The sequence below is a fragment of the Oncorhynchus gorbuscha genome, linkage group LG18, assembly GCF_021184085.1.
Source record: "Oncorhynchus gorbuscha isolate QuinsamMale2020 ecotype Even-year linkage group LG18, OgorEven_v1.0, whole genome shotgun sequence".
In the NCBI taxonomy this organism is placed as follows: domain Eukaryota; kingdom Metazoa; phylum Chordata; class Actinopteri; order Salmoniformes; family Salmonidae; genus Oncorhynchus; species Oncorhynchus gorbuscha.
The window spans coordinates 14,320,843-14,335,699 of record NC_060190.1 but is presented as its reverse complement, the minus strand read 5'-3'; the positions used below and the strand labels follow the sequence as shown (position 1 = coordinate 14,335,699).

Sequence of the window (14,857 nt, the reverse complement as noted above, 5' to 3'; positions counted from 1 at the left end):
ATCTCATAAATATGTTCTCTGGAAATAACATTTTATATTGTGTGTAACTCTCTGTGAGGTTTCCTTATTCCTCTGACTGGAAACTGTGTTAGTGCGTCACAGGCCAGCCCAACTGGGGAGCCGCTCTCTTTCAGTTATGACTGTTCATAACACTGTTATGACTGATTCATGAAGGCATTATGACAGGCTGCTTCAAGTAAGTGATGCAACACAATGAGGACTTTGTCAATGCCGCGGTCTGTAAATAACGCTTTGAAACCAAGAGAACATGCAAATCAACTCAGTAAAATACATTTATTGACAGTAAAAGTTCAGTCGTCTTAATTGTGCCTTTTTAATTTTTACACAAAAATATCAAAATACTTTACAGGGCATTAAATCTGAATATTGGCAAATTCATTGTTGATTAATTCTCTCAAACAAATACACTGTACATTGACAACAATGCTTGTCTTTTCTCAAATGCAGTGCTCAATTTAAATTTCATAAAACATTTTTTGAGAACAATGCATTTAAAAACTCTGCGTAGTCTAACTTGGTATTTAGCTACTGATTTGCGAGACTTAACTGCATTTCATGCATTTTATGTCCCAAGAAGTTAGTTCCATTTTCATCAAACTTCTTTAAGAGAGGTGCTTAAATATGCTGTATTACATAACAGATACACATAACTACATACATACATACATAACAACATGGATTATCTTGGTTACCCAACTTCAAAGCTTAGAAAATGAATGTGTCTATACACAAACACATTTAAGTATACAATTTGTACTCAAACAATAAAAAAGAACAAAAGTATATTTTAAAAATTATTTACATTTCATTGGGCCAAATCGCCCCAGTGCAACATGGGAAAGATTCCCTTTCAAGATTCCTTTGCAGTACTCTGTCAGTCAAAAACAATCTCTTCGACATGTTCTTTCCTAGATTATGACCTTAATCGTACAACAACTCATAAAGGATGTACTTGTTCAACCGCAGATCTCCTTCGGAAGTCCTGTCAATATGGAGGAATAGGCTCATGTGTTGTCAACGTTAACATTCCCCTATAGTCTCGTTGCTACGGTATTTTACCAACTAACATAGTCGCGTGAAAGTTCCTCACTGACAACAAACTACAAAAAACAGAACAGTTCCAATACTTACCGACATCACATGTACGGGAGGTCAATATCGAGGTTGCAAACAGAAAACGAATACACATTTGGAAATGATCTTCGACCATATTTAAATTAGGAAATGATCAAATAAGATGAGTAACGGACACCACAAAGGAAAAATATTATTCCAGTCCAACAGTGAGTTAAAAGACCTGGGAGAACGGCCAATGATAATAGATTAGCTTGATCCCAGCACAGAAGGACCTGTTATTATGTGCCACACAGGAATGTAGATGCAGCAGGCAGTAAAGAAAGCTACATATTAGAGTTCCCGAGTTGCCTATGTGTTCTGAATGGTAACATGTATGACTTGGCATCATGATCTCAGTAGTAAGACATACTGTACATAATGGTGTTACTAGAATGACGTAACAGATGTCATGGGCAGTCGTATCATAACAGATAAAGTCAGCTGATGACAATTGATTCAACACTGACCCGATGAAAGCAATAAGAGTTTGAGTCACAATTGTATAAGAACATAGTCACAAATACCATGACTGCTATGTCATTGCTATGACAGCATTTTATAGATCTTAAGACAAAGTATAGTGATACCATCTAACATGGGATGTTGCTTGTCAGTTCTTCTAAAAAACAGAACATTGAGGAGCAGCATCTTAAGACACAATTACAGATGATTTCAGACTTACCAATAAACATATTTTCATTTTTACAATTGTTGACATTATCACCGTTGCCTATCAATAGTATAAATGGTAAGATTGAAAAGAGTGTTTTCACCTAAATCAGAAATAACGGTAAATGTAACCAGAACAAAAACTAGACTAAGAAATGGATAAGAGAAAAGAAGCTGCCTTTTGGCTGTTAAGGGGGAGTTGATTTTCCTCAGTAACTCTAGCATTATTTTAAGGCATTGACAACTATACAGTATTGCTAAAAGAACAACTAGTTTTCCGGGCATCAAAAGAACAATATGTACAACCGAAACAAATAAGAAAACACTAACACTTCAGGATAGAGTGCAAAATATTCATACTAATCAATCACTAACTTGTCAGTTCCAAGTAGCCTAGAAACAGTAAGTACCAAATTTCCCTTATTCGGTTCTATATCAGCAAAGTACACATGGGTTGAGGAAACAAAAATATTAATTTCTTACATATTTACTTTGACAAATTTCAAATGTTTGGTTTCGTTTGATTAATCTCGGCAGTGGCACACATATTGAACATCATACATTCTCTCTAAATTCTCAGGGGTGGACTGAGGCATAGTTATCATTCTACACTGTCAATGCCAGTCCCCAGATCATTTGGTGCCAGTCTGTAGCTGTGACATTTAATAGGATAGAATAGGAATATCATAGTTGTACAATATATGGGAGGGAAGAAAATGAAAGGAAGACAGACCTTGAGGAAGACAGTTGATGTTTAGAGAGGTGTCAGACAGTTTGTCCTCAACAAGGATGTTTGAAGGGATACATTGGTTCCACAGGGTTATACTTGCTTAAGTGGAGGGTCAGTGCTTCAGTAAAGTTATGGCCTAAGGACACTTTGGCCCAAAACACTCACACCCAAATTCCAAGTCGACATTTAGCCCTACCCATAGGCACTCCAGTAGATCTAAAAGGATTGGATAGGTTTAAAGTTACAAGGTAATTGATTTACCTTGTCTTCTGATTGGCTAGGTGGAATAGTCATCATATTGTTTACGCCCATCTAATCATTTCAGATCTCAGGAAGTGCCTTGAGAGTAGCGGCTAGGGGTTGATTTGGAATTGATCACCAGAGTCCAATTTCTATGCTGGACCCCAATACTCTCCACATTTACCGTCAGGACCCCAGAGTCTCTGGCTCTGCTACAAGAGCAAACGCAATTGGTCTATCTAACAGATTAGTGCAATTCAATTACAGACCACTGTATTCATGCTCTCTGAAAGCTGCCTACACACACACAGACCTAGAAGAAGAAAAACGTCCTCAAATAAAAGGAATTCAATGCATTAAAAAAACTATAACCGTTTAAATTGAATCCATTATACATTCATAAAAGAGGGGGAAAGACAGAGATGATAGAAGACAGAGAGTTCAAGAGTCTTTCAGGTAGAGATTAAAGGTGACATTAGTTTCTGATGGAACAGCTCAATTACGTTCCTTTCACCCGGCTATAGCTGCTGTTACAACTGCAACAGTTCAGACATGAAGATGACATGTCAGCCATTCTTGTCTCCGCCCTTCTCTCCCACCCCCTGAAATCAAACACATGTAAAAGTTTAGATGTTCGGCCCACACATACATTTATCAACATTGATGAGGTATACAGCTACAGTATATCATCCGGTTTAACAGCGTTACAAAGCAGGTCAACCTCCTACAAAGCAGTTGATTTTTTATAGCTTCAGTTGATCAAGAATTGACCTATACAATGGTCTATTCAAATAAGGAATCTCGAACAACTGCATATTGACACTCACCCCGGGCTTGTGAAGTGCATTATCCTGCAGGCCGAAGAGTGGGTTTCCCTGGCCACCCTGCAGTGGCGAGGCCCCCAGGTTGGGGGACTGGGAAGTGGGGGTGGAGGTGAGGGCCCCGGTTAGCGTGAGTCGCTGTAGCTCCCTCTGCCGCTGCTGCTGCAGTATCTGAAAGACCACCACCTGCTGCTCCTGAGACACACACAGCACAAGACATAAGGGGCATTGAAAATGTGTAGTGATATGCACATCCAAAATGAATCCAACGGTGTTGGGCCCAACAAAAGACTGCAGCATATACTGTATGCTGTTTTTCTTCTCCATTTATTTTTTGGGATCGAAATAAACTTGGCAATGGTCACACTCATTGAATAATTAGGGGTTAACAGCCAAGCAGATTGTTAACTCTTTAAAAATTCATGTGGCACTAGAGGCCATGAGCAACTTGGGCAAAAATTGTCCTATAAACCGATATGCCTATAGGTACTGTTATAAGCAGTCTTACTTAAACCGTCATATCCACCGCCCCATTTGACCTCGAGTCTTGAAACTTTGTATGTACAGTCCCTTCAGAAAGTATTCAAGTGTTACAGCCCAAATTTAAAATGGATTAAATTGAGATTTTGTGTCACAGGCTTACACACAATACCCCACAACGTCAATGTGGAATTATGTTTTTAGAAATGTTTACAAATTAATTAAAAATGAAAAGCAGAAATGTCTTGAGTCAAGTATTTAACCCCTTTGTTATGGCAAGCCTAAATAAGTTCAGTAGTAGAAGTTGCTCAACAAGTCACATAATACATTGCATGGACTAATAATAGTGTTTAAGATGTTTTTGAATGACAACCTCATCTCTGTACCCCACACATACAATTATTTGTAAGGTCCCTCAGTTGAGCAGTGAATTTCAAACACTAGGGAGGTTATCCAATGCTTGGCAAAGAAGAGCCACCTATTGGTAGATGAGTAAAACAATTTAAAAGCAGACATTGAATATCCCTGTGATATAAGTTATTAATTACACTTTGGATGGTGTATCAATACACCCAGTCACTACAAATATACAGGTGTCCTTACTAACTCAGTTGCAGGAGAGTAAGGAAACCGCTCAGGGAAAAGAAGAAAGACTGTAAAGAGTAAACATATTCCAAAACATGCATCCTGTTTGCACTAAGACAATAAAGTAAAACTGCAAAGAAATGTACTTCATGTCTTGAATACCAAGTGTTATGTTTTGGCAAATCCAACACAACACATCACTGAGTACCAGTCTGCTTTCCAACAGAAACTGTGAGACAAATTGACCTTTCAACTGGACAATAACCTAAAACGCAAGGCCAAATACATTTGAAGTCAGAAGTTTACGTACACCGTAGCCAAATATATTTAAACTCAGTTTTTCCCAATTCTTGACATTTAATCCTAGTGAAATCCTAGCCATTTTGCCACAACTTTGGAAGTATGCTTGGGGATATTGTCCATTTGGAAGACCCGTTTGCGACCAAGCTTTAACTTCCTGACTGATGTCTGGAGATGTTGCTTCAATATATACACATAATTTTCCTCCCTCATGATGCCATCTATTTTGTGAAGTGCACAAGTCCCTCCTACAGCAAAGCACCCCCATGCTTCACGGTTGGGATGGTGTTCTTCGGCTTGCAAGCCTCCCCCTTTTTCCTCCAAACGGTCATTATGGCCAAACTGTTCTATTTTTGTTACGTCAGACCAGAGGACATTTCTCCAAAAAGTACAATCTTTGTCCCCATGTGCAGTTGCAAACGGTAGTCTGGCTTTTTATGGCGGTTTTGGAGCAGTGGCTTCTTCCTTGCTGAGCGGCCTTTCAGGTTATGTCGATATAGGACTCGTTTTACTGTGGATATAGGTACTTTTGTCTGTAAACAATTGTTGGAAAAATGTATTGTGTCATGCACAATGTAGATGTCCTAACTGACTTGCCAAAACTATAGTTTGTTAACAAGAAATGTGTGGAGTGGTTGAAAAACAAGTTTTTATGAATCCAACCTAAGTGTATGTAAACTTCTGACTTCAACTGTATATACTGGAGTTGGTTACCAAGATGACATTGAATGTTCCTGAGTTGCCTAGTTACAGTTTCTATTTAAATTTCCTTTAAAGTAATAATGTGCAACTATTGTACAATCCAGGTGTGCAAAGCTCTTAAGAGACTTACCAAGAAAGACTCACAGCTCTAATCGCTGCCAAAGGTGATTCTAACATTTATTGACTCAGGGGTGTGAATACTTATGTAAATGAGATATTTCTGTATTTCATTATCAATACATTTGCAAACATTTCTAAAAACATGTTTTCACTTTGTCATTATGGGGTATTGTGTGTAGATGGGTGGAAAAAACAAATATTTAATACATTTTGAATTTTGGCTGTAACATAACAAAATGTGGAATAAATCAAGGGGATTGAATACTTTCTGAAGACAACGTAGGTGTCTTTCCTCATGCTGAACAAATTTGCCCCCAGGACCCATAACGTCAGTGAGGACAGATTTTCCTCCATCTTGGAAATTTTGGAAAACCTTGGAAAAACATATTGTCATGAATCATAAATCCAAATAAGGGATTGGTTGAGAGATGGCTAAGTTTTTTAAAATTGAAATCCTTTGTAAATCCACTTCACAATGGCCTATCAACTTTAAACTTTTTAGGTCATCAAAGACATTACCACAAAGAACCATACGTTTGGCATTGATATCTTAAAACAATATGGAAACTATTAACAATTCACTTTTTGACGCTAATGCTTAATAGAGTCATAAAAACATTTTATTCTCATGGACTAAAAGTCAGATTCAGTCCAAATTTGGTTTGAGAAAGAGTTTGAGAAAATATCATTGATGCATTCAAAGATGGTCACACTATATTTGTTACAAAGGCTCATGGCAGAAGCCAGGTTTCCCCTCTACTCTGGCCACGCCCCACCCTTGCCAATCACCTCACCTGCTCCATTCTGCTCATTAGCATCCTTCACTATTTAAGCAAGCAGTTTCTCCCGCCAATCTTTCTTATCCCTGTTGGTGAATGCATGGGGTGGCCATCTCATGTTTTCCTGTCCATGTTGTGCATGACTGACAAGTGAGTACTTTATATTATTGAAGATGTAGAAATGTTAATATTAAGATCCTTTTTAGTTGATGTTAAAGTTGTATACTGCTGCCAAATGACTTAATACAAATTCCTGTCAGTCTGGCATGTGAGATGCATGTCATTTATTTATCCCTTCTGAGCTTGTCAGTCATGCTTATGTTAACATGTGTTTATCTCCCTCTTGTATTTCCCTAGTAAACCACAACATAATCCTGCAACCTTTCCCCATGCGATCCCTATTTCCGATCACAACTTGCAGACTTGTTTACGTGCTGCTGTGCATTTTGTTGTTAACCTTACTTTGCTACCTGACAACTTTATGGTTTTTACTTTTTAATCACCGTTTATATTTTTAGTTTTCCCCCACTCAACTTTTTTTCATTCAACTTTTTCACTCCGGACGCTTTATCTGGACATGGTTCGTCAGGACCACCACCAGCCGACGCTAAGTAGTAACATTAACATGATGCCTTCTAATTGCAGTCGCTGTACTCATAATATACACAAGAACGATTGCTTTACGGTGAGGATAGCTGTGCTGCAAGCCCAGCTTCAGATGCAATTGTTAGGCAAGGGTAATTTCAGTGTAGGAAAGGATGAAACGGTGTCTGTGCCACCAGTAAGTACAAAGAGTAGTATAAATCCCCTCGCACGGTCCCTGCAGCCGGACAACTTTCTCATGGCTTCTGTAGGAATGCTCAATCAGTGTCGCTCATTCAGCCGGCAAACTTTCAACCGGTTCTCCCCATTAAGCAATGAGTCTGAGTCAGAGGCCGAGCCTTCTCTGGTCTCTACTCCTCCCGTTACGGGGTCTGAGATGCCGAAGCCTCCCACCATTAGCTCTGACAAATTGAAAACCGTAGTCATTGGCAACTCCATTACCCGCAGTATTAGACTTAAAAACTAATCATCCAGCGATCATACACTGTTTATCAGGGGGCAGGGCTACTGATGGTAAGGCTAATCTGAAGATGGTGCTGGCTAAACCTAAAACTGGCGAGTGTAGAGTATAAGGATATTGCTATCCACGTTGGCACCAATGATGTTATGATGAAACAGTCAAGAGGTCACCTAGCGCAACAAAGCTTCAGCGTGTAAATCAGCTAGAAAGATGTGTCGGCATTGAGTAATTGTCTCTGGCCCCCTCCCAGTTAGGGGGAGTGATGAGCTCTACAGCAGTGTCTCTCAACTCAATCGCTGATTGAAAACTTTTTTCTGCCACACCCAAAAGAAAGAATTTGTAGATAATTGGCCATCTTTCTGGAACCAAGCCTGGCCTGTTGAGGAGTGATGGACTCCATCCTAGCTGGAGACGTGCTCTCATCTTATCTACGAACATAGACAGAGCCCTAGCTCGACAATGAAATGGGGTGCAGGCCAGGCAGCAGGCTGTTAGCCAGCCTGCCAGCTTAGTGGAGTCTGCCACTAGCACAGTCAGTATAGTCAGCTCCGCTATCCCCATTGAGACCGTGTCTGTGCCTCGACCTAGGTTGGGCAAAACTAAACATGGCGGTGTTCGCCTAAGCAATCTCACTAGGATAAAGACCTCCATTCCTGCCATTATTGAAAGATTGTGATACCTCTCATCTCAAAATAGGGCTACTTAATGTTTGATCCCTCACTTCCAAGGCAGTTATAGTCAATGAGCTAATCACTGATCATAATCTTGATGTTATTGGCCTACCTGAAACATGGCTTAAGCCTGATGAATTTACTGTGTTAAATGAGGCCTCACCTCCTGGTTACACTAGTGACCATATCCCCCGCACATCCCGCAAAGGCGGAGGTGTTGTTAACATTTGCGATAGCAAATTTCAATTTACAAAAAAAAACTACGTTTTCGTCTTTTGAGCTTCTAGTCATGAAATCCATGCAGCCTCCTCAATCTCTTTTTATAGCTTCTTTCTTCTTTCTTCTTTCTTTCTTATAGCTACTATTTACAGGCCTCATGGGCCATATGCAGCATTCCTCACGGAGTTCCCTGAATTCCTATCTGCCCTAGTAGTCATAGCAGATAATATTCCAATTTTTGGTGACTTTAATATTCACATGGAAAAGTCCACAGACCCACTCCAAAAGGCTTTCGGAGCCATCATCGACTCAGTGGGTTTTGTACAACATGTCCCCGGACATACTCACTGTCACAGTCATACTCTGGACCTAGTTTTGTCCCATGGAATAAATGTTGTGGATCTTAATGTTTTTCCTCATAATCCTGGACTATCGGACCACCATTTTATTATGTTTGCAATCGCAACAAATAATCTGCTCAGACCCCCAACCAAAGATCCTCAGAAGTCGTGCTATACATTCTCAGACAACTCAAAGCTTCCTTGATGCCCTTCCAGACTCCCTCTACCTACCCAGAGGACACAAATCAGTTAACCACCTAACTGAGGAACTCAATTTAAATTTGTGCAATACCCTAGATGCAGTCGCACCCCTAAAAACATTTGTCATAACAAGCTAGCTCCCTGGTATACAGAAAATACCCGAGCTCTGAAGCAAGCTTTCAGAAAATTGGAACGGAAATGGCGCCACACCAAACTGGAAGTCTTCCGAGTAGCTTGGAAAGACGGTACAGTGCAGTATCGAAGAGCCCTCACTGCTGCTCGATCATCCTATTTTTCCAACTTATTTGAGGGAAATAAGAACCATCCAAAATGTATTTTGATTCTGTTGCAAAGCTAACTAAAAAGCCACAATCCCCAAGAGAGGATGGCTTTCACTTGTGTATATGTATTGATATGTTATGCTGTGTGCCATTTTTCAATTGATGTAGTTCTGTCCTTGAGCTGTTCTTGTGTATAATGTTCTGTATTTCATGTTTTGTGTGGATCCCAGAAAGGGTAGCTGCTGCTTTAGCAACAGCTAATGGTGATCCTAATAAAATACCAAGTTAAAGGTCATACATATGAAAAGTTAAATGACAATTCTTTATGACTAGGCCCACAGAGATCCTATTGGATTAATAGGGATTCTATATGTTACTACATTTGTTTTGGTGCACTACAGGACGTCCCGTACCGGAAATAAATGAATTCTACTTTCACCCCTGCACAGGAGTACAAAGAATCTGAGGAGGAACAAATGGGAGACTTCAAAGTTCAACCCTAATCCAGGTCCAAACCCTATAACCGGACACCAAAGACAACCCATGACCTCATCCATCATAGGTCATGACAATCCCATCCACAAAAAGCTATGATGCAAGCTTTATAGGCAACTGTTGAAAATCATGGAGTAATCTTGGAGAAGCTGAGGTTTCAGATAGCACCCTCTAGCACAAATTCCAGTCCAAAACGGTACACAAACGCAGCTCCCGCTGTTGGCATTAGCTACACCTGATCAAGCTCAGGCAACACCTGAACCACCAGCAGTGGGCCGCCATTCCAGGGCTGCTGCAGCCGCCCCTTACCAATCACCTCTGCCACCTCACCCCCAGACTCATCCTATCTAACCTCACCCTATACAGCTCCAGCCTGTAGCTCCCCCCCCAACAAGCCTCTAGCTTAAAAAAAAAAAAAATCTGATTTCACATGTCCATTTAAAACACAGTAAATCCACTTCACAGCGGCCTATCAACTTGAAACTTGTCATCACTATCTTAGACATCCCTAAGATGAACCACACTGACTTTGGTAATATCTAAAAAAAAACTAGGAAAATATTAATAACAACTCATTCTTTGCGTATGTAACACTAATGCTCAAAATCATATTTTCCTCGTGAACCACACGTCAGATTCACTCCAGATGTAGTATTTAGAATCATGATTGCCCATAAAGATAGTTCCTACATGATTGAGTGCTTGCTTTGTGAACCCCGTTCATTGCTGCTCGCAGCTATATTTTAATAATGTATCTCTTATTTCGGTCCTGGCAATTCATCCATTAATACTGTTTCAGTTTTATCTTAACTTCATATGATAACCATCTTATCACTGTTGTATTGCGTTACCAAAGATCACGAGCGTGTGCTGCAAGTGTTTGCATGTCTGAGTGTGTTTGTAGGGCATGGTAGAGTCATTACTGGAGTAAAGTTCTGCTGGAGAAGGAGCTGCTTCTGCTGCTCAGACAGGAGAGAAGACCTGAAATACAACCATGTTAAATATTACTCATCATGGGACACTTCCAGTCCAAACAACACTTACCCAGCCAACCCATTAGTCACAACAAAAATAAATTACAGTAACAGTCTAGACCAGAATCAGCACAGCCAGTAACAACAAGCAATCAACTGTCTGTCACTATCAGACTATATAAAAATGTATCACTGTCACAAAAATAGTGGCCGTGGCTATCACAACAACAACAACTGATCAACAGCAATCAACTAACAACATCCTCACAAAACAATCAACCAACACTATCACCAATCATTATACTTTTCTGGTGATCAGACATGGAGCAGGTACTCACGGACTCATGCTCTTGGGGAGCTGCAGGCCCTGTGCCAGTGCTTGTAGGCCCAAAGGAGGAGGCTGGGGCCGCAGGGCCGGTAGGGTGGGCTGGGGGCCGTTCTGGACAGGTGACTGGATTACCCCGTTCAGGCTGCCCAGCATCCCGTTCATGTTCAGCTGGGGACTTCCTGCTTGGGAGGCCATGAGCCCGCCCACCATGGAACTGCTGGCCTGACTGAGGCCCCCCAGGCTGTCAGTCAAAACCCGCCCACCCAGCCCGTTCAGCAAGGGCTGGCCGAAGGAGGCGGGGCTCTGCTGAGGGGGCGGAGTGCTCTGGAAGGAGAGGGAGGAGCTACTGCGGGAGGGACTACCAGAGTGGAGCTCCTAGAGTCGGAAGATAAAAACACAGGGTCAACTAATGGGACAGTTATGGTTCATTTACAGGTGCAATCTGTAAATTTAATTTCCCCATATTTCATATATTAACATTCCCTCAATGTAATAACACGCATCTCACGCCCACCTGAAGATCTGTCTTTTTCAGTCATCTATTTCCTGTGTTTGAGGGATGAAAATCCACTTGTCACTTAAATCTCGCTGGATGAATTGCTTTCATTTGATTCCTGCGACTCTTTCATACTCTTGCATAACGTTATGACAATGGAAACGTTTGTAACGACCTGTCAAACACACTCTGGTAATGGCTAAAATGGGCTCAATGGAATAAATTGTCTTTACACTGATTCTATAAAAAACGCTAAAACATCTTAAGGGATATAACGCACCATCTTGACACTTAAATCACAAGAAAGATAACTTGATTTCAATGGGCGTTCATTTTTTGTGGAATTTTAAAAAGTAATCCTTTCATACAGTTGAAATGTTTACAAATGAGATGCGTTAGGTTCTAATTCTCAGAGTAAAACACTCAACGGACACTGTGAAAGCTTAAGTTGAATTCTTCCCAGAGGATAAATACAGCTGCATTAGACAAACACATTTTCACAGGCTGAGTCTCCTCCTACCCATCTGTACAAACATTGTTCTTTACTGCTAGGCAGGACACTAGTGATTCCAGGCCATAAACCTGACCTCAACCCCCCTCCATCACCAATCCATGGCTCTCTCCCCTTATCAATGACTGCCACATGTAATCACTTCCCTGCACTCAACACATTCCAAGCTTAGTTGCACACACTATATACCTTCCTCCTATAACCCTTAACTTCTGGTGTAGACCCTCTAAACCTCAGCACTCCATCAGTGACACGAATAAGTATATTTTCATATTCTCAGAACCCAACAAAAGCAACTTTTGAGAATGAACACTTGGATTAAAGTGATATTATGATTGATTTCGCAAAAAAAAAATGCAAATTATGTTTAGATACTCTAGGTGTAATCTAGAGCCAAGCATGTTGATTTTAATCTGAGGGTATCCTGCTATTGACACACTTGTTGAATTATGCAAGTGAACGTGAGAACAACAGTAATTAATGGGGCAGTCTAGTCAGCGCAGGTGAGTGCAGATAGGGTAGACAGAGGTAGTGTTTGGGGGATGCTGCCCTGTGCCACCCCTTTATGTTAATTTACTCGTATATGCAAATAAACCTGGTGTATTTATGCAAACGATGCACATATAATTGTCTTTATTTTAACATAAAATACCCCCCAAAATAACTAATACAATAAGAACATTTATATGTGAGTGCATTCTAATAACAAAAATACAATTTCACAATAAATTGAATACCTGAATTCCCACCTAAATCCCTAAACTCATTATTTTTCCGTGCCAGTAAGATGTTTAACGTGCTATAACTCTGTCAATATCTGATGGATTATAAACATTCTAAAAGTACTGTATCTTCATCCATTGTCCTTCTGTTGCATTTATTAGAATAGTTTAAAAAACCATTTTAACAATTTAGATGACCGTTGCTACTCAATGTACAAACAAGCAGAGGCAGCACCTTTAATTGGAAATGAAACTCAGATGTCATCTTTAATGCTACAGTTTGGGATAAAGGGTAAGAGTGTTGTGTAACTAACTACACATTGGGTTCAGGTATTGGCCGGTTCTAAGTAAGGCGTGGTCGGCACAAAGGGGTTCTCACCTCGGATGAGGTGATGAAGGAGGTATCATTCAGGAAGAAGCTTTTAGACAGGGGACTCTTATTGGTGCTGAGGGGGTCTATAGGGAGAAGAGAAGTACACACACAGGGATATAGAAACAGGGACAGGGAACCAACTACAAAAACACAACTGTCCAGATTATAATGACAAAAACAAGGTTTGTGTTAGGGGATGGTGGCACTCTTTTCAGACTAGCAAACTAACTAAGAACGAATGAGGTAAGGAGGATGGAAAGCTTCTGAGAGGAGGTGAATGGGGAGTGGAGGATGAGGAGGGCTTTCTGAATCTGACCGTATGCGGAGGAGAGGAAGCTGATGTGGGTGGTGGTGGGCACTAGGCCCTGGGCGGAGTGGTGGGAGTGATGGACCTGCGGGGGGAAGGGACAGGCCAGCTCCACGTTGAGCAGCTGCAGCCGCTCCTTCTTGGCCGTCAGGCTGAGAATCTGGTCCTGGAGACGCTGGTTCTCCTGCTGCAGCGAGTGGAGGGACTGGAGCATCTCTACAACTGGAGGAGAGCGAGAGACGGAAAGGGGCGAGAGAGGCGGGAGAGGGGGGAAGAAACAGGGAAAAGGGGTAGGAAAGAAAGTGAGAAATTAAGAGAGTGAGAGTATGGCACTGTATTCGAGTCACTTCTGTTTTTTTAGTAGAGCTTCCATACTGAGTGTTGTGTCACACAGTACTGTTTGTGCAAAGACCGGTCCTAAGAGATACACTAATGATCATCGCTGAACAGCACAGCACATTTTAAAGGATCTGAAAGCACGTGTATCAGACTGACTCGGGTTGATAAGAATCCACTTCCTCTTCAAAGAGTCCAAAAATACATTTGACATCGGGTGTGTATGACAGACGGTGTCAAAAAGGCAGACACAGCGCCCAAAAAAGACAGACTGAAAATTCTCAAAGAATTAAGATATATTATAGACTGCCACAAATCATCCCAGTGTACAGTGCTTTGCGAAAAGTATTCATCCTCCTTGGCGTTTTTCCTATTTTGTTGCATTACAACCTGTCATTTAACTGGATTTTTATTTGAATTTCATGTAATGGACATTCACAATATAGTCCAAGTAGTAGTAGTAGAACAAACGGAAAAGTTGTGCGTACATATGTATTCACCCCCTGTGCTATGAAGCCCCTAAATAAGATCTGGTGCAACCAATTACCTTCAGAAGTCACATAATTAGTTAAATAAAGTCAAAATGTGTGCAATCTAAGTATCACATGATTTGTCACATGATCTCAGTATATATACACCTGTTCTGAAAGGCCCCAGAGTCTGCAACACCACTAAGCAAGGGGCAACACCTAGCAAGCGGCACCATGAAGACCAACGAGCTCTCCAAACAGGTCAGGGACAAAGTTGTGGAGAAGTACAGATCAGGGTTGGGTTATAAAAAAATATCAAACATTTTGAACATCCCACGGAGCACCATTAAATCCATTATTAAAAAATGGAAAGAATATGGCACCTCAACAAACCTGCCAAGAGAGGGCCGCCTACCAAATCTCACGGACCAGGCAAGGAGGGAATTAATCAGAGAAGCAACAAAAAGACAACCCTGAAGGAGCTGCAAAACGCCACAGCGGAGATG

At 40.9% G+C, this 14,857-nt stretch overlaps 1 protein-coding gene across 2 annotated transcripts in view; it reads right to left on the bottom strand.

Annotated features, from left to right (window-relative positions):
* Positions 1–279: 279 nt before the first annotated feature.
* The window catches only part of LOC124002860 (protein AF-17-like), a 48,003-nt gene continuing 33,425 nt past the window's right edge, over positions 280–14,857 (bottom strand). The window contains exons 15-20 of one of the 2 annotated variants that reach the window (XM_046310617.1): positions 13,555–13,767; positions 13,245–13,321; positions 11,147–11,511; positions 10,758–10,815; positions 3,604–3,792; positions 280–3,378 (exon numbers count right to left, since the gene is read on the bottom strand). In XM_046310617.1, the coding sequence (XP_046166573.1) occupies positions 3,343–3,378; positions 3,604–3,792; positions 10,758–10,815; positions 11,147–11,511; positions 13,245–13,321; positions 13,555–13,767 (938 nt within the window). In that variant the 3' untranslated portion in view covers positions 280–3,342. The remainder of the gene's footprint in view (positions 3,379–3,603; positions 3,793–10,757; positions 10,816–11,146; positions 11,512–13,244; positions 13,322–13,554; positions 13,768–14,857) is intronic. The other variant, XM_046310618.1, reaches the window with a different exon arrangement.